General features: G+C 46.6%; 1 protein-coding gene across 1 annotated transcript in view; it reads right to left on the reverse strand.

Annotated features, from left to right (window-relative positions):
- The window catches only part of EHMT1 (euchromatic histone lysine methyltransferase 1), a 66,213-nt gene that overhangs the window by 24,744 nt on the left and 20,195 nt on the right, over positions 1-21,274 (reverse strand). Inside the window, 9 exon segments of the mRNA XM_070955890.1 lie at positions 694-776; positions 1,692-1,865; positions 2,600-2,826; positions 9,692-9,835; positions 11,416-11,561; positions 14,851-14,985; positions 17,026-17,089; positions 17,091-17,123; positions 17,125-17,148. Of these exon segments, the coding sequence (XP_070811991.1) occupies positions 694-776; positions 1,692-1,865; positions 2,600-2,826; positions 9,692-9,835; positions 11,416-11,561; positions 14,851-14,985; positions 17,026-17,089; positions 17,091-17,123; positions 17,125-17,148 (1,030 nt within the window).

The raw sequence follows: 21,274 nt of genomic DNA on the forward strand, positions 1-21,274 counted from the left end.
GCCCAGAACGCCCGAAAATCAGCTGGCCGGCGCGCGCATGCGCCCCAGAGCTGAGCTGGCGTGCCCACTAATATGGCTCCGCGTGCCACCTGTGGCACGCGTGCCATAGGTTCGCCATCACGGATCTATACCATTCCAGACAAATGCAGTCTAAAGATCCCATCCCTCAAATTGAGACTCTCTACTAGTTGCAATAATAATAATAATAATAATAATAATAATAATTTTATTTCTATACCGCCCTTCTCCCGAAGGACTCAGGGCGGTGTACAGCCAGTTTAAAACACAAGACACAACAATAATTAAAAATTAAAATAATTAAATAGATTTGGCTGCTTTAAAAACTCTAAAATTTAAAATACCCCAATTTAAAATTATTATATTGACAGCCCTGCCTGGCGGAACAACAAGGTCTTCAAAGCGCAGCGGAACACCCGGAGGTCAGAGATCTTGCGTATTTCCGGGGGCAGTTCATTCCACAGGGCTGGGGCTCCCACAGAGAAGGCCCTCCCCCTGGGTGTCGCCAGCCGACATAACTTGGCTGATGGCACCCTGAGGAGACCCTCTCTGTGGGAACGGACTGGTCGGTGGGAGGCTATTGGTGGCAGAAGACGGTCTTGAAGGTACCCGGGTCCTGTGCCATGTGCGTTGTTAAATGCTGGGGGTGTGGTGGGGAGGAGGAATTTTACTCACCCAGCATAAGGAGGACCTTCTGAAGCTCCCCTTGCCTAGCTGAGAAGTACAGCTGCTTCGAGTGAAATCGTAATTTCTTGGGTCTGCGAAAGCAGAGGAAGAGTTTAATTTCAAGCAAGCAAAAACACGGGATTCTTTGAGTTCCCCTAAAGAATTTCACTTTGATTCCCACCAAGAAAGTGTCGATATTTGATTAGCTTAGCTGGATGTGGTCAACTTAATCAGGGCAGTCTGGAGAACGAGCCAACGCAGGAGATCCTGACCTTCCGTGGTTCCAGAGTTCATGGTCCTGACAACATTAGCCCCAACCCACTTGCCGTATTTTTCGGAGTATAAGACGCACATTTGCCCCCCCTAAGAGGGTGAAAATTTGCGTCTTATATACCAAATGTAGCCAAAAACACGAAGCACGGAGGCAGCAATGGTCTGTGGCAATCCCTGCAGCCTGGGAACAGCTGATTGGGGGTATTCCAGGAGGCTGATCCACCCGCCAATCAGTTGCTCGTGCTGAATCAGGATGCAATAATGTGCTGAAGCTGACCTGGCTGTTTGCTATTTGCTGCAAGGACGTGTCAGAGTTTGCATCAGCAATCACATCCAGAAAGCACACACATGTAACTGATTCAGCAGGATTCGATAACTTCTCTTTATATATAATATAAAATATACAATACCAAAAGCAGGTTTTCCAACGTGGTAGTAAATACAAGCAAAACACAAGCAGAGAAGTTTCAGTTTTAGTTTCAGAGATCAGCACAGTATGCAACTTTAGTACAAAACAGTGTAGCTAAGCCACGCCCAGGCTCCTTGCTGTCTCCTTGTGGCTCACACTGTTTCAGTTTCCAAACAGCCCTCAACTCTCTCTCTCGTACACACACTGACAGGACGCTAGCCAGATGGATGCTGGTAGGCAGAAGCAGATTTTTTTTTTCTTGTTTTCCTTCCCAAAAACTAAGGTGCATCTTATACTCCAAAAAATACGGGTAGTTTGCACTTACTTTTCTGAATCCAGGGCAATCAAGGCGCTCTCCAACGTTTCTTTAACTGGCCCTTGGGGTAAACCAGTCGGAGGTGGCTTAGGAAACAGCGATGTCCCAGCCAAATCGAACACCTCGGTGGACAAGTTCTCACTTCTCACTTCTTCCGGTTGCTGGGTTGCAGGCCCGCTGAAACTGAACCCAAGAGTACAAAATCCCATAGTCAAGCAACACACGTCTTTTTTGCTAAATGGAGCAGTCCCTAAGGTGGGAAATCACGCGACCACAACTCTTACTTTCCAACTGGAAAGATACAAGACTACCCAGTTTCACACTTTCAATTTTTGTTTGCCTCCTCACCACACCTCCACCCTTTGGGATGCTTGAATGCCTGCTTACTGTCTTCTACACATTATACTGGCAGCCTGGGGCCGCACGTACAGTACGCGAACAGCTCAATCTCTTCAAATCCCTTTCTCTCCAATCTCTCTCTCTGCGAGCCAGGGTGCGGAAAACAAAAGCAAACTATGTCTGTAGGCCAATTTTCCTTTCCTGCTGCCAGGGCAACTGCACTGCTTTCGATGTGTAGAAAAACAAAACAGCTTACTCTCTTAAAATCCCCTTCGTTTCTCTGTTCTGCATTGTGGAGGGGGAAGAATCAGACAAAGGAGAGATTGCCTACAAAAATCGCATCCTTCACCCCATGCACACATATTGGAGACCAGGAGAGTTCAAGATAATACTGCAAGCTGTTTGCGTAGTGTATCTGCGGCTCCAAGTCCCAGACTTCCCAACACGATCTGATTGCTTTTGATGTGCAGAACAGCAAACAGTGTATTCTCTTGCGATCCTTTTCTCTCCAATCAATCTGCTTTGCAAGGGAGGGAGGGAGGGGAAGGTTCAAACAAGTGGGGAAAGCTGTGACTTACCTTCCAGTGGTTGTGTCAGCCTTTCCTTCTAAAGCACCTGGTTTCTTCTGCTCCAAGGTCAGCAGCAGGGTGGAGGTGGTGTCCGCCTTGGCCACCGTGACCTCTTTCGCCTTGGAGGCCTCCTCCCCACAATGGGGGCAGTAGCTCATGCCTTTGACGTGGGAAGTGCACTCCTTGTGGAACCGGTGAGAGATACCGCTTTCCGGCTGGCACTCCATGAAAGCGCCCTGGAAGGAATTGCAAAGGGTAAAAAAAAAAAAAAAAGTCTTGACTTACAACCAACATTTTTGTTGCTAAAGCGAGACATTTGTTATGTGAGCTTCGCCCCGCTTTTACAGCTTTTTTCTTAACCACGGCGGCGAGGTGAATCACCGCAGTCGGTTAAGTTAGCCCCGCGGCTGTTCAGCGGATCTAGCTTCCCTATTGGACTTGGCTGGTTAGAAGGTCGGCAAAGGGGATCATGTCTCCCCGCCCCCAGGGGACACTGCAACCGTCCTAACCGTGAATCAGTCACCAAACGACTGAATTCCGATCACGTAACAGCAGGGGGGACACCGCAACGTTAAGTGTGAAAAACGATCCCAAGTCGCTTTTCCTCAGGGCCGGCGTTAACTTCGAACGGTCACTATTATTTATTTGTTTGTTTGTTTATTAGTTCAATTTATATGCCGCCCTCCTCCGAAGACTCAGGGCGGCTTACAATGCACTTACAGCAATAGCCTTCATTCTTTTGTATATACCTGCTTATTAGGGCTTTTGGCTCCCCCATAAGCGGTGTGTCTACAAAGTCAGCTTATTGCCCCCACAATCCGGGTCCTCAATTTACCTACCTCGGAAGGATGGAAGGCTGAGTCAACCTTGAGCCTGGTTGAGAATTGAACTCGCACTAATTGCAGGCAGCTGGCAGCTAAGTGCTACATAACAGCACTTAGTCCGCTGCACCACCAAGGCTCACCACTAAGCGGACCGTTGTTAAGTCCAGGATTTCCCTGTATGCAGAGGCTAGAGAACATCACTCGGGGAAGTGAAAAATGGGTATGGGTCTCAAATTAGGGGGCCAGGGAGGGAGGGAGAGAGAGGGAAAGATGGGAAGACTGGCAGGATTCGGGAGGGGGGGAAGCAAGAAACGGGCAACTTTACCCTGACTTGCTCATGACGGCACCGAGCAAACAATCGGGGTTATTAGCGAAGAACTTCTAGGTCTCTGGTTCAAACTGCCCACACCGCGAAAGATCTGCAATGCGGGGAGGCTTTGCTAACAGATGGCAATCCAGACTTTGCTTAATCACCACCAGCGAGGAGGGGGAAGCCCAGAACTTCCCAAGGACGCCGGTTCTCTTGCCTCCGAGTTGTCAAATTGTGAGAGATAAGCTGCACCCAAAGGTGCTATTTTCAGGAGGCAACTGGACTTTCTTGGTTGTTGTTGTTGTTGTTTTTCTTTTGAAGACGTTTCGCTTCTCATCCGAGAAGCTTCTTCAGCTCTGACTGAATGGTGGGGAATGGAAGGATTTATACTCCTTGCAGCTGGCCATTTGCATTCTTTTTTAGAGGGTCACTGAGGCCACTTGGAGGTTTGTCTGTGTCCTCAGGGTCACCTGAGTGGCGCTCCTGGTTCCTGTAATCTGCATTTTTTTCCCCCCTCTGGAAATCCATTCCTACTCCCACCCCATTCCAAGGGTGTTCATCCCAAATTGCATAGTTGAAAGCCTGTCGAGATTCTCCGTCCTCCAGGTCAGGGTTGTCCCAAAGGCGCCTTTTCAAGAAGCAACTGGACTTCCTGGTTTTTCTTTTGAAGACGTTTCGCTTCTCATCCGAGAAGCTTCTTCACCTCTGACTGGATGGTGGTGGGGAGGGGAATGGAAGGATTTTATATTCCTTGCAGACAGCGGGTTATTTGCATCCTTTTAGAGGACACAGATAAACCTCCAAGTGGCCTCAACGACCCTCTCAAAGGATGCAAGTGACCAGCTGCCTGCAAGGAATATAAAATCCTTCCATTATTTCCCACCACCATCCAGTCAGAGCTGAAGAAGCTTCTTGGATGAGAAGTGAAACATCTTCAAAAGGGAAAAAAAAGAAAAAAGAAACTCCTGAAAAAGCACCTTTGGGACAACCACGACCTGGAGGATGGAGAATCACAAGACTTTAGATAAGCTACACCTTCCACTGTTTCTGAAAGATCGCTTCTTCCCTCTGCACAACCACACTCCAAAAATCAGGACAGAGAAAGGAAGGGGGGGAGGGCGTAGAAAGATGCCGGGGAGCAGCTGGATGGGGCGGGTGGCAGGGGGGTTGAGTTTCAAGACCGAGGCACAGAGGGACTGGAGGAAGGCAGTTATATGCCTGCCAACCTCACCAATCACAGCCACAAAACAATCTGCAACTTTTACTGCTGGGGCTGCCGTCCCTTATATGAGCCAAGGCCCCTTCTGGTTTTAGCTCTGCTGTAGTCTTCTTGCATCTCTAAAAGCTAAAATGCAAGACTTGGCACCCGGACCTCAAAAAAACTTCGGTTTAGTGTATTGATGCCAGCAGATGGGCCTTCACTTCCCCCGCCCCCCACCAGAAGGGAGAAAAAGCACTTTTTTTTTTTTTTTTTTTTTTTTAATTTGATTTATATGCCGCCCTTCTCCGGAGACTCAGGGCGGCTTACAATGTGCTCAGCTTTAAGAATGCATTAAAAGAAAAGTAACTTTGCAAAACTCTCAAGCCTATAAAAGAAGAACCAGGCGAAGCAATGAGTCCAAGCAAGCATAGGCTGGAGGTTGGGGTGCAGGAGATACTCAGAGGAGTGGGGGTTACCCTCTTCTCCAAAGCACCTGAGGGCAGGACAAGAAGCAACGGATGGAAACTAATCAAGGAGAGAAGCAACTTAGAACTAAGGAGAAATTTCCTGACAGTGAGAACAATTCATCAGTGGAACAATTTCCCTCCAGAAATTGTTTAGGTGTTCTAATTTTTTTTTGCTATGAATTGCCTGCAGAATGACTGCATGGCAACACAACGGGCAAAAATCAGCCCCAGGGAAAGAAATTGAGAGAGGAATTCAAGCCAGGAAGGAGAAAGCAGTGTTGCAACTGGGCCATGGAAATTGGGGGGGGGGGCAAGTATGCGGGTCGCTCGCGTGGAACCATCCCCTCCCCCATCGGTCCGTAAAGCCAGAAAACTTGAGGAACCGACTTTTAGATAAGATATGTTCCCCGTTTTTGTTTGTGAAAAGTTCTCAATCGCGATTGCTCCCACCCTATTCTCATTCTGTCCTAGGCACAGAGGTGAAATTCAGCAGGTTCGGGAGAACCGGTAGCGGAAATTTTGAGTAGTTTGGGGAAACCGGCAAATTCCACCTCTGGCTGGCCCCAGGAGTGGGGAGGGGAATGGAGATTTTGCAGTATCCTTCCACCAGGAGTGCGGTGGGAATGGGGATTTTGCAATATCCTTCCCCCAGGAGTGGGGAGGGAATGGAGATTTTGCAATATCATTCCCCCAGGAATGGGGAGGGAATGGGGATTTTGCAGTATCCTTCCTCCAGGAGTGGGGAGGGAATGGAGATTTTGCAGTATCCTTCCCCCAGGAGTGGGGAGGGAATGGGGATTTTGCAATATCCTTCCTCCAGGAGTGGTGAGGGAATGGGGATTTTGCAATATCCTTCCCCCAGGAGTGGGGAGGGAATGGAGATTTTGCAATATCATTCCCCCAGGAATGGGGAGGGAATGGGGATTTTGCAGTATCCTTCCTCCAGGAGTGGGGGGGGAATGGAGATTTTGCAGTATCCTTCCCCCAGGAGTGGGGAGGGAATGGGGATTTTGCAATATCCTTCCTCCAGGAGTGGTGAGGGAATGGGGATTTTGCAATATCCTTCCCCCAGGAGTGGGGAGGGAATGGAGATTTTGCAATATCATTCCCCCAGGAATGGGGAGGGAATGGGGATTTTGCAGTATCCTTCCTCCAGGAGTGGGGGGGAATGGAGATTTTGCAGTATCCTTCCCCCAGGAGTGGGGAGGGAATGGGGATTTTGCAATATCCTTCCCCCAGGAGTGGGGAGGGAATGGGGTTTTGCAGTATCATTCCCCTGCCACGCCCACCAAGCCACGCCCACAGAACCGGTAGTAAAAAAAACTGAATTCCACCACTGCCTAGGAAGTGCTCGGTTGATGATGTGCGTGTCAACTCTCCTGGAATCCCAAAGGTGTTTATTTTCAAAAGGCAACTGGACTTTCTTGGTTTTAATAAAGGAGAATATTTGTAGCTCAATAGGTTGGAAATGAGGGGTCCTTGGTGGTCTGTGAACTAGGTGGTGGATGGTTTTCCTGCAGGCGTTTCACAGCCCATCTAGGTAACGTCATCAGTGCTGGAAGGGAGTGGGCTTTATGGAGGAGAGAACAGGGTAAAGAGGAGGAGAAGAAAGAAGAGGAGGAGGAGGAGGAGGAGGGAGGACAAGCGTAGGGTCCCTGGTGCTTTCTCTGCTTGCTTTCTTGCAGATGTTTCATTACCCAAACTAGGTAACGTTATTAATCCTAGTTTGCAAGTAAAAGCAACCAAGCTCAGAGAGCACCCAGAATGCCTCATTTTTTGTTTTTTTTTCCCCCCTGGAAAACATTTCGTTTCTTGTCCAAGAAGCTTCTTGGATGAGAAGCAGAACATTTTCCAGAACAAAAAAAAACAACAACCCCAAGAAAGTCCAGTTGCCTTTTGGAAAAAGCACCTTTGGGACAACCATGACCTGGATGGCTGACAATCTCCTGGTCTTTGACTGTAATAAACATTGACTTGACTTGACTTTAGACTAGAGAATTTTCCATTGATAACTCTCCTGGAATTGGGGAGGGGGGGAGAGAAGCATAGCAATTGTCCTACAGTCTGGCCATCCTACCCTGTTTCCCCCAAAATAAGACCCAATCAGAAAATAAGCCCTAGCGTGATTTTTCAGGATGCTCGTAATATAAGCCCTACCCCCAAAATAAGCCCCAGTTAAGATTGTCAGCCAGATGAGTGCATTTAGTACCGTATTTCCCCCAAAATAAGACCCAACTGGAAAATAAGTCCTAGCATGATTTTTCAGGATGCTCGTAATATAAGCCCTACCCCCAAAATAAGACCCAGTTAAGATCATCAGCCAGATGGGTGCATTTAGTACCATATTTTCCCCCAAAATAAGACCTAACCAGAAAATAAGACCTAATATGTCTTTTGAAGCAAAAATTAATATAAGACCCGATCTTAATTTTGGGGAAACACAGTAATACTATCAAGTCACGGCCAAGAGGAAGAATGTATTTTTAAAGGGGAGAATAAAGATACAATTGGGAAAATGCACAGCCCTGGGTTGTTTTTTAAAAAAAGATGTTGAAAGAAGAAGTGCTTGGAGCTCAAGGGGTCCTCGTGGGTTTTTTTTTTAATTCCCCTGGGAGGCGCTCAGCTGCTGAAGACTACATTCCAGCTTTTTGAAGCCCGACTCTTCCTGCATTGTTGGCTGACCAATCCGTGCCAACGAAGCTCCCAGTTTTCTCCCCCCCCCCCCCTTTGATGCGTCCAAACTTGAGAATCCAAGATTTCATCTGGGCTCTCTTTTTCCCTCAGCCAAATTGTTTTGGTTTTCAAGGGGAGGGAGGGAATGGACACCATCTTTCAGGACAGCTTATCCTGAAGAGTATCGTCCTCTTCCAGTAAAGCAGGAGTCAGCAACCTGCGGCTCCGGAGCCGCATACGGCTCTTTTGGCCCTCTGCTGCAACTCCCTGTCCCATCACTGGCTGGCCCCGCCCCTTGCCCTCCCCTCCCAGTCACTCCTCGCCTGGCCTTGGAAATCCAAGAGATACAGAGAGAGGGGGGGGAGAGAGGGAGAGAGAGAAACATAGATATACACAGAGAGAGAGATACAGAGGGAGAGGGGGAAGATGGAGAGGGAGAGGGGGAGAGAGAGACAGAGAAATATAGAGAGAGGAGGAGAGAGGGGAAGATAGAGAGGGGGAGAGAGACAGAGAGAGGGGGGAGAGGGAGAGAGAGAAACAGATATACACAGACAGAGGGCTGAGATAGAGAGGGAGGGAGAGAGACAGAGAGACAGAGAGACAGAGAGACAGAGACAGAGAGAGAGAGAGAGAGAGAGAGAGAGAGAGAGAGAGAGAGAGAGAGAGAGAGAGAGAAGGGTTTTGTGGTTCCCAGTATTTTTTAACAACCGGTTCCCTGCCCTAATGACTGGCTGGGTAGGCATGCCTAGGTCATGTGACTGGGTGAGAGTGAGTGACGTGGAGTTGACCACGCCCACCCAGGTTTTCTGGCTCCCTGTGTTTTTTTTTTTTCTGTGGGAAACGGGTCCAAATGGCTCTTTCAGTGTTTAAGGTTGCAGGCCCCTGCAGTAAAGGAAGGACCTTAATTTTAAGGAAAAAGATTGTTTCCACGGTGTTTGGGGCCACCAGGACATCAAATCCACTCAGCCTGTCTGCATTCCAGGATATTTTTATTTTTTTAAAATAAATCATTATTCTTATTTTATCAGTTGCCCAAATAAAGAGGGAACCCACGTGGCCACTGTCTCTGGGAAAGGGACATGAGTGTTTTGTCCCTGGCTATTCAGCCTCCCTTACGATGCTTAAAAAGATTCCCCACACACATACAGTATGTGCTAGTCGTTCCCGACTCTAGGGGGCGGTGCTCATCTCCGTTTCAAAGCCGAAGAGCCAGCGTTGTCCGAAGACGTCTCCGTGGTCATGTGGCCGGCATGACTCAACACCAAAGGCGCACGGAACGCTGTTCCCTTCCCACCAAAGGTGGTCTCTATTTTTTTTCTACTTGCATTTTTTTTTTTACGTGCCTTCGAACTGCTAGGTTGGCAGAAGCTGGGACAAAGTAACAGGAGCTCACCCCGTTCCGTGGCGCTAGGGATTCGAACCGCTAAACTGCCGACCTTCCCAACAAAGGTAGTCCCTATTTTTCTACTTGCATTTTTTATGGGCTTTCGAACTGCTAGGTTGGCAGAAGCTGGGACAAAGTCACGGGAGCTCACCCCGTTACGCGGCGCTAGGGATTCGAACCGCTTGAACTGCCAACCTTTCAGATGGACAAGCTCAGCGTCTTAACCACTGAGCCATGCTTACCGCCAGGCAAAAGAAGCCGCAGCCAGGACAGCACTGATGTTTCACCATCCTCCCTCTGTGGTCCTCGCACAACACCAAGAGCTGGACTTTGTTCGACGCGCGCATCAGCTCGTATTTCAACACGCGGTTGGTGCATCGGCTCAGCTGAGGGTGGGGGGTGGGGAGAGGAGAGGAGGGAGGGAGGGAAGAGAGATTTCTGACTAGCGCTCGTGCACACGGACGTGAAAGAGAGAACTGCGTGAATTCCTTCTCCCACGTTCTTGAGCATCAGGGGGGTTGGCAGGCAGCAAATCCCCCCCCCCGAGCCCCGAAGACAATTGGATACCCAGAGGGCAATGTGGTTTTTTGGGGCGGGAGGGTCACCATCCATGGATGCCACAGCTCTCCCTCTCTCGCTTGGCTATCTGATGGAAGAGGGAGCCTCACAAAGAGTTAACTAAGAGTTAACCTCATTTAAGTGCAAAAAGTCACACATACACACACCCAAAAAAAAAATGGATCGGAAAAGAGTGGGTTTTGCTGAGTATCAAAATTTTGGTTGGCTTTGTTTGGGAAAGACCTTCCTCCTTTCCTTCTCTCCTTCTTCCTTCCTTCCTTCCTGTTTCTGTTCCCTCCACTTCCTTCCTTCCTTCCTTCCCTCCATTTCCTTCCTTCCTTCTTCATTTCCTTACTTCCTTCCTCTCCTGCCTTCCTTCCTTTTTCTGTTCCCTTCATTTCCTTCCTTCCTCCTTTCTGTCCACTCCCTGCCTTCCTTCCATCCTTCTCTCCGGCCTTCCTTCCTTCCTGTCTGTGTTTCCTGCATTTCCTTCCTTCCTTCCTTCTTTCCTTCCATTCCTTGCCTTCCTTCCTTCCTTCTCTCCTGCCTTTCTTTCTTCCTGTTTGTTTGTTCCTTTTACTTACTTACTTCTTTCCTTCCGTTCCTTGCCTTCCTTCCTTCCTTCCTTGCCTTCCTTCCTATTCCATTTCCTTCCTTCCTACTTTCCTTCCATTCCTTGCCTTCCTTCCTGTTCCATTTCTTTCCTTCCTTCCTACTTTCCTTCCATTCCTTGCCTTCCTTGCCTTCCTTCCTGTATGTGAACTCCAAAGTAGTGTTTCCCGGCAATGTGTGAATTCCCGCCACCGCATCTCACCCACTCTGAAAACCACTCATCGGAAGACAAACATGAACTTCAAGACATGCAGTGGACCTTACTTAACCTACAATCAGAAGGGAAGGCTTTGGGAAGCTCAGGATCGGCCAAGTTATCTCACAGTTAAACCAAGTCTTAGTCCTAGGAGCTTAAGGGTTTGAAGCAGAAGCTCAGAGGCCTAATGCAAGACTGAAGGTGTTTGTAGGTGTCCCAAAAGTGCTTTTTCAAGAGGCAACTGGACTTTCTGGCAACCATAACCTGGATGACTGAAAATCTCCACAGACGTGTCTGTAGGAAACAACCAGCCTGAGGGAGGAGTCAAGCATGTCATTAGTCTCGAGTCCGTTTGCGCCCACAGGAGAACCAAGCCCGACCCACCTTGAGTTCTGTTGACTCTTCTCTACCTCCGATTTCCTTTGACCATCACTAGTTCAGATTCCTACAGAGTGTCTTAGCGTGCAGTAAACCTGTCTTCATTTGAACCGCTCCTGATTTCCTGCGCTTAACAGTCTCTTTAAAATATGCAGGTGAACCAGACAGCCAACAGTCACCCACAAGTAGCAGCAGAAGAGAGGAGACATAAAGGGACCTTACCTCCTTATCCACACTCTCCGTGGCCATGCACTGGTTGTTCGCTAACGTGGTGATCTCTCGGCTTTTCGGGGTTTCCATCCGGCAGCTGCAGAGAGGCACTTCTTGAAGGCTGTCTGTTTCCATTGCTCCAGAACCATTAGAAAGACCTGCAGGAGAAAGAAGAAGGAAAAAAAAAAACTGTTTCCATTGCTCCGGGAGCATTAGAAAGACCCTCAGGAGAAAAAACAAATACACAAGAGATCCCTACAGAAGGTTAAGACAGAGCAGGCTACCCCAAGGGACTTCCACAAAGAAGAGAGGGTCAACCTATCCTCCAAAGCAGCTGAAAGCAGGAGAAAAAGCAAGCGATGGAAACGAATCAAGGAGAGAAGCAACCCAGATATAAGGAGAACTTCGATCGGTGGAAATGAGTTGCCTCCAGAAGTTGTGGCTGCTCCATCACTGGAGGTTTTCAAGAAGAGATTGGACAACCCATCTGTCTGAAATGGTATCGGGTTCCCTCTTGAGCAGGGGGTTGGACTAGAAGATCTCCAAGGTCCAAGAATAACAACTCTGTTATTCTCTTTTTAGATAGAAGATAGATAGAATTCTTTATTGGCCAAGTGTGATTGGACACATAAGGATATGTGTCTTTGGTGCGTATGTCTTTGGTGCATATGCTCTCAGTGTACATAAAAAGAAAAGATACATTTGTTAAGAATCATAAGGTACAACACTTAATGATAGTCATAGGGTACAAATAAGCAATCAAATCATACTAGGAAACAATCAATATAAATCTTAAGGATACCAGCAACAAAGTTAGAGTCATGCAGTCATAAGTGGGAGGAGATGGGTGGTGGGAACGATGAGAAGATTAATAGTAGTGCAGACTTAGTAAATAGTTTGACAGCGTTGAGGGAATTATTTGTTTAGCAGAGTGATGGCATTAGGGGGAAAAACTGTCCTTGTGTCTAGTTGTTCTGGTGTGCGGTGCTCTATAGCATCGTTTTGAGGGTAGGAGTTGAAACAGTTTATGTCCAGGATGCGAGGGGTCTGTAGATATTTTCCCAGTCCTCTTTTTGACTCATGCAGGATACAGGTCCTCCATGGAAGGCAGGTGGGTAGCCAATGTTTTTTCTGCAGTTCTAATTATCCTCTGAAGTCCGTGTCTGTCTTGTTGGGTTAGAGAACCAAGCCAGACAGTTATGGAGGTGCAGATGACAAGACTCAAATCATTCCTTGAATATCATGTCCCAGGTTAAGGACGAAGACTGAAGGGGAGGGGGAAGGGGTGGCTTTATTTGAAGAATGATGGGGGTTGTGGGACACCCATGCTGCATCCATAGTCAAGTGTGCATGTCACAAGAACATTTACAGAGGAAAAAAAAGAGGATTCTTTGTTGTAAGAAATGTCCATTTGCTCCATATTGTGTGACGTTCCTCTGTAGATCTGCTGTTCTCCAGCAGTTTGGAGAATTAGAAGAATTCTTGGCCAACCACATCCCAGCCATTCAAGGTTGAAGAATGATGTTTCAAAGTGCCTATATTGGATCTACACATCTGTAGCCTTCCAGAGAGGAAAAGGAACATGCAGTCTTTTGATTTCAGCCCAGCTATCGGAGCTACGGTAGTGGCCAAAATTGTGGGAACCTTTTGGGGATAAGTGTATTTTCTAAAACTAGCTAATGACACCACTTTTTTTTGGAGTACTACCATAAAATTATATATCAATGGAAAGATAATTTAATCAAGAATGTAATGCGGTAACTTTTATGAAGGATTTGCTATTAGAATAGCAGTTACAGGATAAAGAAGAAAAGTGAAACACGTAGAAAAAAAAAAAGAGATATACAAAAATGATCCCCATGTCAGTTAATCCTTAGTTGGGTAACCTTTAGCATGAATTACGGCCTTACAATGTCTTCCCATGGAGTGAACCAAGTCGTTCTGCAGCTGTTATAATGTGAAACCAAGATTGAGGGATTGCTTCTATTAACTGGGTTTTATTGCTAGGTCGCTTCTGACTAACAAGTTTTTTTAATCGGCTCTATAGATTTTCAATTGGGTTAAGGTCTGGGCCAAAAGGGTCAGCAACCTGCGGCTCTGGAGCCGCATGTGGCTCTTTCACGCCTGTGCTGCGGCTCCCAGTTACTCAAAATATGCGTCACAACCGCCAATGTGCAATACCCGCTGGCACGCAGATTTATTGAGCTTTTCAACCCCCGGTAGGCCAACCACCATGGATAAATCCAAGAAAAGAAAAGTTTCAGAAGAAAACGGAACGTTTAATTCAACTACATATGCTAGTTTTGTGGCCGCCCAAGAAATAGTCAGGCATGGGAAGGGTTTTGTGGCTCCCGGTGTTTTCTTTTCTGTGGGAAACGGGCCCAAATGGCTCTTTGAGTGTTGAAGGTTGCAGAGCCCTGGGCTATTCCCAGGCCATTCCAGCAGCGGAATGATGATTATCTTGAAACTCCCAAAAAAGATGGTGTTATTAGCCATCAAACCTCAAAAATACACTTTTTCCCAAAAGGTTTTCCACAATTTTGGCCACTACTGTTAAGATTGGGTGTTTTGGCCTTCTACATTTCCCATACAGGCTATTCCAAAACCCTGGGGGGCTGCTCCGAATGGTTAAACTCACCTACTATTTCTTAAACTAGATTCAACCCCCAGGGCTGGTTCTCGGCAGCTGCTGCTTGGAATCGATGGCTCTCCACCACGTGGGCGGGGTGCCAGTTTCTCAAAAACTGTCTTGCCAAAGGCTCTTAACCAGTGGGAAGGGAGAGAAGGGAAACTCCTTCCCACCCCACTCGAATAAGAACTACTAAAGACCCCGCCACTGAATGGAAGGGCTTTGCAGCATCCAGACCCACCCTAGTCAATCAGAATCAGAACAGAGCTGGAAGGGCCCTTGGAGGTCTTCTAGTCCAACCTCCCCCCTGCTCAAGTCGGAAACTCTAGACCATTTCGGTCCATCGGAATAGAGCTGGAAGGGCCCTTGGAGGTCCTCTAGTCCAACCCCCTGCTCAAACAGGGAGATAGGCAGCTGTCCGGGTTTTTTTGGGGGGGTTTTCTTAAAAACCTCCATTAACGAAGCACCCACAACTTCTGGAGGCAAGCAGTCCTTTTAATGTCTTGAGGATCCTCCCAAGGTATTTTCTGCCTCCACCTCCCTCCTTTCTTCCTGAGGTTGCTGGGCCAAAGGGAATCTACTCCTCGTCCCAACTGCTGCTCTCTCTCTCTCTCTCCATTGGATCCATCGTCTCACACACACACACACACATACACACACACACACTCTCTCTCTCTATAAGGGACGCCAGCCTGCTCTCCTTCTCCCGGTTAAGCAGCCACCAGGGGGCATCATCTTAATATAGAGAAATGAATTCAAGGAAACAAAGATCCAAAATGGTACATGGCCATATTTAGAAACCTGACACACGCACTCACCTTCTGATTGCGAAGAGAGAACCCCCTTCACCCGCAGATCCAAGGAATGCAGAGGCACCTCCATGTACTCCATGCTGTCCTCCTGCCCAGCCCCTTCTTCGCTCCCCTGAGGGGGGGGCTTGTAGGAGTCAGAACCTGGGTTTGAAAGGCATGTCGATTGAGAAACAGCAATGCATGTGTCTCTCTCTCTCTCTCTCCTCAAAGGCCACATTCATCGCTTTAACAGGCAAGGAGGCAAGCAACACCCGCTCTGAAGGATCGGTAAATACAGATGCGGAGGGGAGGACAATTAAAAGGCCAACCGCTGGGCCCACTGATCTCTGGGGCCCATCTCCTTCTCTTTCGCCTTCTCCTCCTTCACGTGGATCGGAGGGAGATCTTCTCCTGTTGCACAGTGGGAAAGTTCTTAGCCACCAGGAAGGTTAAGCTTCAAAGGGGTAGCTTCCCTTTGCGGAGAAGGAAGGAAGGAAGGAAGGAAGGAAGGAAGGAAGGAAGGAAGGAAGGAAGGAAGGAAGGAAAAGAAGAAAGGAAGGAAGGAAGGAAAAGAAGAAAGGATGGGAGGGAGGGAAGAGAAAGAGAAAGGAAAAGAGAAAGAAAGAAAGAAAGAAAGAAAAGAAAGAAAGAAAGAAAGAAAGAAAGAAAGAGAAAGAAAGAAAGAAAGAAAAGAGAAGGAGGGGAGGGAGGGAGGGAAGAGAAAGAGAAAGGAAAAGAGAGAAGGAGAAAAAGAGATAAAGGGAGGGAGGGAGGAAAGGAGAAAGAAGAAAGGATGAGAGGGAGGGAGAGAAGAGAAAGAAAGGAAAGGAAGAAAGAGAAAAAGAGATAAAGGAAGGAAAAAAGAAAGAAGAAAGGATGGGAGGGAGGAAAGAAAAAGAGAAAGAGAAAGAGAAAGAGAAAGAGAGGAAGGAAGGAAGGAAGGAAGGAAGGAAGGAAGGAAGGAAGGAAGGAAGGAAGGAGGGAGGGAGCTGGGTTCCTCTTGGCTCACTCTACTCAAGATACCAAAAGCCTGAAAAAGCTAACATGTGGGAACCAGTTCATGCTTCTTCTCCATTCGCACTTCCATCTCTCTCACACATGCACATTCCAACACAGACACACACACACACACAGCTGTGCGCACACACAAGACGCAAAGCCCTCCACCTCCCTTGCCACGTGGGAAGAAGCAAAGGGCGCCCAAGGACCAGCAGAGTGGTTCGTTGCCCCATCGTTGGGCCCTTCCTTCTGCCCAATCCAGCTTCCGTTGACCCAAGGGCAGAAAAACCCCGACGATTTTGGTGAAACCAACGGCACAATTATCGCCCTTCGGAAAATAAAATTAACAACCATCCAGAGGGAGGCTGAGCAACTGCAAGGAGTCGAGAACCAGAGTTTAGTAGCCCCAACGCGTTGAGAAGCAAGACAACCTCGAGCAGGAGGGCCGATTTTTGACCTATGGACCACTCCATCCCTTCCCTACGGATGGAGCAGCCCGTTAGGAAACGATCCTAGGTATTGAACGGTGATCCAGAATCAACCCAGGGACCCACAACTTCCTCCTGAAAGGAAGGACAAGCGAAACCACCAGCGTCTCGTTTCAAAACGAGAACTTCCAAGATTGAGGACAACACAACACAACTCAACTCAACCCAACCCGGTCGCTTCTCCTATCAGCAAAGCTGTAGAAATATCGATGGGCGCAGCTGCCTCTTCCACCTACTCTGAACATCTGGAGACGGCTATTCTATTTCTGCCCGCGCTTTGGGACAGTCAAGGAGCCCCACTGTGTTCCTCTATTTCCTGGATTATCTCTTAACCGGTAGCTAGTTAAGAGGATCGAAACGCATCACAGGCTCCCTTTCGAAGCCCACAATCCTGGTTTGGCGGACTGTGATTTTAAAAACGTCCAGAGAGGAAACTGACACGTGCACCGCCTTTGATCCTGAAATTTGGCCTGAAAACCAAGGAACCAGAAAGGTCCATCTCTGTCTTGTAGAACAAAAGAAGTTTCTCTACAAGCCAAGATTGGAGAGGAAGGCAAGTTGTAGGCTCCAGATGTTCTGCCAACCGGCATCTCCACACCCATCCTCCTGGAGAGCTTCATCACCCACCCTCTTCCCTTGGGGTCTCCTGTAAAGAAGCACTTCCCAAAATAACAATAGTAATAATAAGAAGAAGAGCGGTTCCAATTCCCGTTACCTATCAAGTTGGGTTTTTTCTTTTTATTTCTCCGCCTCCGTTTCCGGGTGGGTTTCAACCAAGGGGCTCTCCGTTTTCCCTTTCCGCTTCATCATTTTTCTTCTTGAGGCTGGATTCGGAGCTCTGCAAAAGCACCAGAACCAACTGTTTTAGGAGAAGGAGGCCTGGCCTGCCATGGTTACGGTGGTGGTCCCGGTTTTCCCCCCCCGCCCCACCCCTGCTTTTCTTGAAAGTGGCGAGGACCAGAGTAGCACAGTTGAGCGACATTTAGCAACAAAGCTGCTCTCGGAAAAGATCACGTAATAGACGGCAGAGGCCAAGGAGTCAGGGATGGTACGCTGCAGGATAAAAGTGCAAAAAAAAAAAAAAAAAAGATAATAACGGCCCGGTTTTCTTACAACAAGCGAAGTAAGAAAGGGGGGGAAGAAGGAAGGAAGGAAGGAAGGAAGGAAGGAAGGAAGGAAGGAAGGAAGGAAGGGAAGGAAGGGAAGGGAAGGGAAGGGAAGGGAAGGGAAGGGAAGGGAAGGGAAAGGAAAGGAAAGGAAAGGAAAGGAAAGGAAAGGAAAGGAAAGGAAAGGAAAGGAAAGGAAAGGAAAGGAAAGGAAAGGAAAGGAAAGGAAAGGGAAAGGAAAGGGAGAGGAGAGGAGAGGAGAGGAGAGGAGAGGAGAGGAGAGGAGAGGAGAGGAGAGGAGAGGAGAGGAGAGGAGAGGAGGAAGGGAAGGGAAGGGAAGGAAAGGAAAGAGAAAAGGAAAAGGAAAAGAGAAAGAAGAAAGAAAGAAAGAAAGAAAGAAAGAAAGAAAGAAAGAAAGAAAGAAAGAAAGGGAAGGGAGGGAAGGGAAGAATGAAAGGAAAGGAAAGGAAAGGAAAGGAAAGGAAAGGAAAGGAAAGGAAAGGAAAGGAAAGGAAAGGGGGAGGAGGAAGGGAAGGAAGGAATGGAAAGGGAAAAGGAAAAGGAAAAGAGAAAGAAGAAAGAAAAGAGAAAGAAGAAAGAAAGAAAGAAAGAAAGAAAGAAAGAAAGAAAGAAAGAAAGAAAGAAAGAAAGAAAGAAAGAAAGAAAAGAAAAGAACATTCAGCCTACCCAATTGCTAAATTTAATCCATTTGTTAAAAATTAACCACTTAAGCAACACTGGCTATCTTCCCTTAGTGTTTTCTTTTTCTTTTCCCAGCATGTGCTGTAACAGAAGCCCACAGGTAGTCCTTGAATTATCACCATTTCTTTAGTGACCCTTCAAAGTCGCAACGGGTGCTGGAAAAAAAAAACGTGACTTAGCCCTTTAGCAACCGTTGCAGCACCCCGCCACTTCCACGGTGCAGAATTACGGGGGGGGCGGGGGGGGCTTGGCCGCCTGTATCTCTTTGCAACGGCCGGAGCATCCCGGGATCATCTGATTGCAACAAGCCCCTTGCTTAGCAAATTTTGGTCCCAATTAAAGTCGAGGAATTATCTCTGTAGTGTAGGATAATGGAAGTCTCAGCTAACAGCACTGGATTTGTTCAAATATTTTCTGCCCCCTGCCTTTTATTTCCCCTAAAAAATAAATTATAAAAGAAATCCACCTCGACAAAGAACGACAAAGCCTTTCTTCTGTAGCTCTATACAAGACACTTAGCTACAGATCAATAACGAGAAATAAAAAAAAAAAAAACAACTTTTGGGAAGAGGGATAGGAAGGTTATAGGAAGCAGGGCAGAGCAGTAAGTCTGAACAAACCAGAAACAACAAAAAGAACCTAGTTAAGAGGTTAAAAACACATCACAGGCTGACTTGGAGCCAACAATCTTGGTTTGGTTACTCTAAAACAGGGGTCAGCAGCCTGCGGCTCTGGAGCCGCATGTGGCTCTTTCACCCTTCTGCTGCGGCTCCCTGTCATTCAAAATATGCGTCACAACTGCCAATGTGTGACACCCGCCGGCACGCAGATTTATTTGAGCTTTTCAACCCCCGGTAGGCCAACCATGGATAAACCCAAGAAAAGAAAAGTTTCAGAAGAAAACAGAACGTTTAATTCAACTCCATATGCTAGTTTTGTGGCCGCTCAAGAAATAGTCAGGCACGGGAAGGGTTTTGTGGCTCCCGGTGTTTTTTTTTCTGTGGGAAACGGGTCCAAATGGCTCTTTGAGTGTTTAAGGTTGCAGACCCCTGCCCTAAAAGCACAAGAGATGGATTCGCACGTGCATCTTTCTACCCCCCTTGGGAGAACCGAACCCGATCCACATTAACCATCATTCTGCCATTATGTCCAAAAATGAGAAACCATCATTGAATAGGATTCTGGGTTAGTAAAACTTACCTGAAACCACAGTTTGCTGTTTTGGGCATTACATGTCACAGTGGCTCAGTATTTAGCCATAGGCCTCCCCCCAAAAATAAAAAAATTCAATAACAGGTCAAAAAAAAAAAAAGATCAATGCAAACATTTGGACCTTGAGAAGGAATTCAATTAGGGAAGTCGCTCAAAATTATGCTGGGATTAACAGCAAAAAACGAAAAATGATTATGCTGGGTATGACAGCAAAAACAAGGAGGATTATGCTGGGATTAATAGTAAAAATGAAATGATTATGCTGGGTTCAACAGTAAAAATAAAGATTATTACACTGGGATTAACAGTAAAAGATGATGATGAAGATGAAGATGATGTGTTGGGATAAACAGTTAAAATAAAGATGATTGTGCTAGGATTAGCGGTAAAAATAAAACGATTATGTTGGGATTAATAATTAAAATTAGGATGATTATGTTGGGATAAACAGCAATGAAGATGATTATATTGGGAGCAACAGTTAAAATATTGTTTAAATGCTTATAATAATTGTAATGATTTATATTTTTAAAATACATTCATCCAAGCAAAAAGAAAAAGAAAAATGAAATGATATTTGGTTAGGATTTAAAGATTTAAGTAACGGGTTTCTGGGATAACGGCATTGTTAAATAGACAGAATTTAGAGAAATAATTGAGTAAAATATTAAGTTGTGTTAATTGAAAATTAAGATTTGTTAGTGATTTGTACCAATTTATGACCGGATCAATGCTTTGCTTTGAAAAGATGCATTTTATGTTTATGTTTTTTAAAAAAACAAATTCAAAAAAAAAAAAATTACAGCCTTCTATAACCAGACACAAAGTCAGAACACCCAAATAGAACTCATGGATGCTAGATTTCAAACAACCGTTTCAAGAAGCTACGTTTGTCGTGTTATATAGTCTCCGGTATAAACCACAATGGAATGATAGCAAGTTTGCTAGGATATGCTTAACGGGGAAGGATTTTGTTCCGCTGGGTGAAACCATGATGCAAAGATGCAGAGGACAATTAACCAGTGGAACAGAAGTTGCCTTCAGACCAGTGGTGAAATCCAAATTTTTTTTACTACCGGTTCTGTCGGGGTGGCTTGGTGGGTGAAGGGGAAGGATACTGCAAAATCCCCATTCCCTCCCCACTCCTGGGGGAAGGATACTGCAAAATCCCCATTCCTTCCCCACTCCTGGGGGAAGGATATTGCAAAATCTCTATTCCCACCTCACTCTGGGGCCAGTCACAGGTGGCATTCGCCAGTTCTCTGAACTACTCAAAATTTCCGCTACAGGTTCTTTGAACTACTCCAAATTTCTGCTACCGGTTCTTTGAACTACTCAAAACATCTCAAATATCTCCGAACATCTCAAGTTGCCACCAGCTTCAAGGACAGAAAGACCCAAATGTTCTTCTGTCTCAAACATACGTGACATGTCAATTCTTAATCTGTTTCCCTGCCGGGTTGCCATGAAGGCAACCTCTTTGTTCATCACGCTAAAACCAGTCTTGCCTAATCTGGATAGCCTCCAGGGGAGTGATCTCAACCTTCCTTGCAGCCTCTTTCCCCAATCATATTGTCCAGGTTTGCCTGGATGATCCAGGGAGCTTTTAAATCAAGAGTTGGTTGAATAAATAAGCCATTGCGGCATAGCGTGCACAGAACACTAAGCCTACATTGATGGCAGGCTCCAGTAAATCAGGCAACCATCTCAAACCCTCAATATAGAAGTCCCCCAAAGGTGGAGGGGGGGGGGAGGTTTGGTTCCAAAAGGCAAGTGGATTTTCTTAAGTCTTTTCTTTGAAAATGTTTCGCTTCTCATCCAAGAAGCTTCTTCAGTTCTAACTTGGATGAGAAGCGAAATGTTTTTTTAAAAAACAAAAAAACCCAGCAGGAAAGTCCACTTGCCTTTTGAAAGAAGCATCTTTGGATACAGATAGATAGATCT

Source organism: Pituophis catenifer, unplaced genomic scaffold (assembly GCF_029215685.1).
Source record: "Pituophis catenifer annectens isolate HBS135680 unplaced genomic scaffold, rPitCat1.0.hap2 SCAF_17, whole genome shotgun sequence".
In the NCBI taxonomy this organism is placed as follows: domain Eukaryota; kingdom Metazoa; phylum Chordata; class Lepidosauria; order Squamata; family Colubridae; genus Pituophis; species Pituophis catenifer.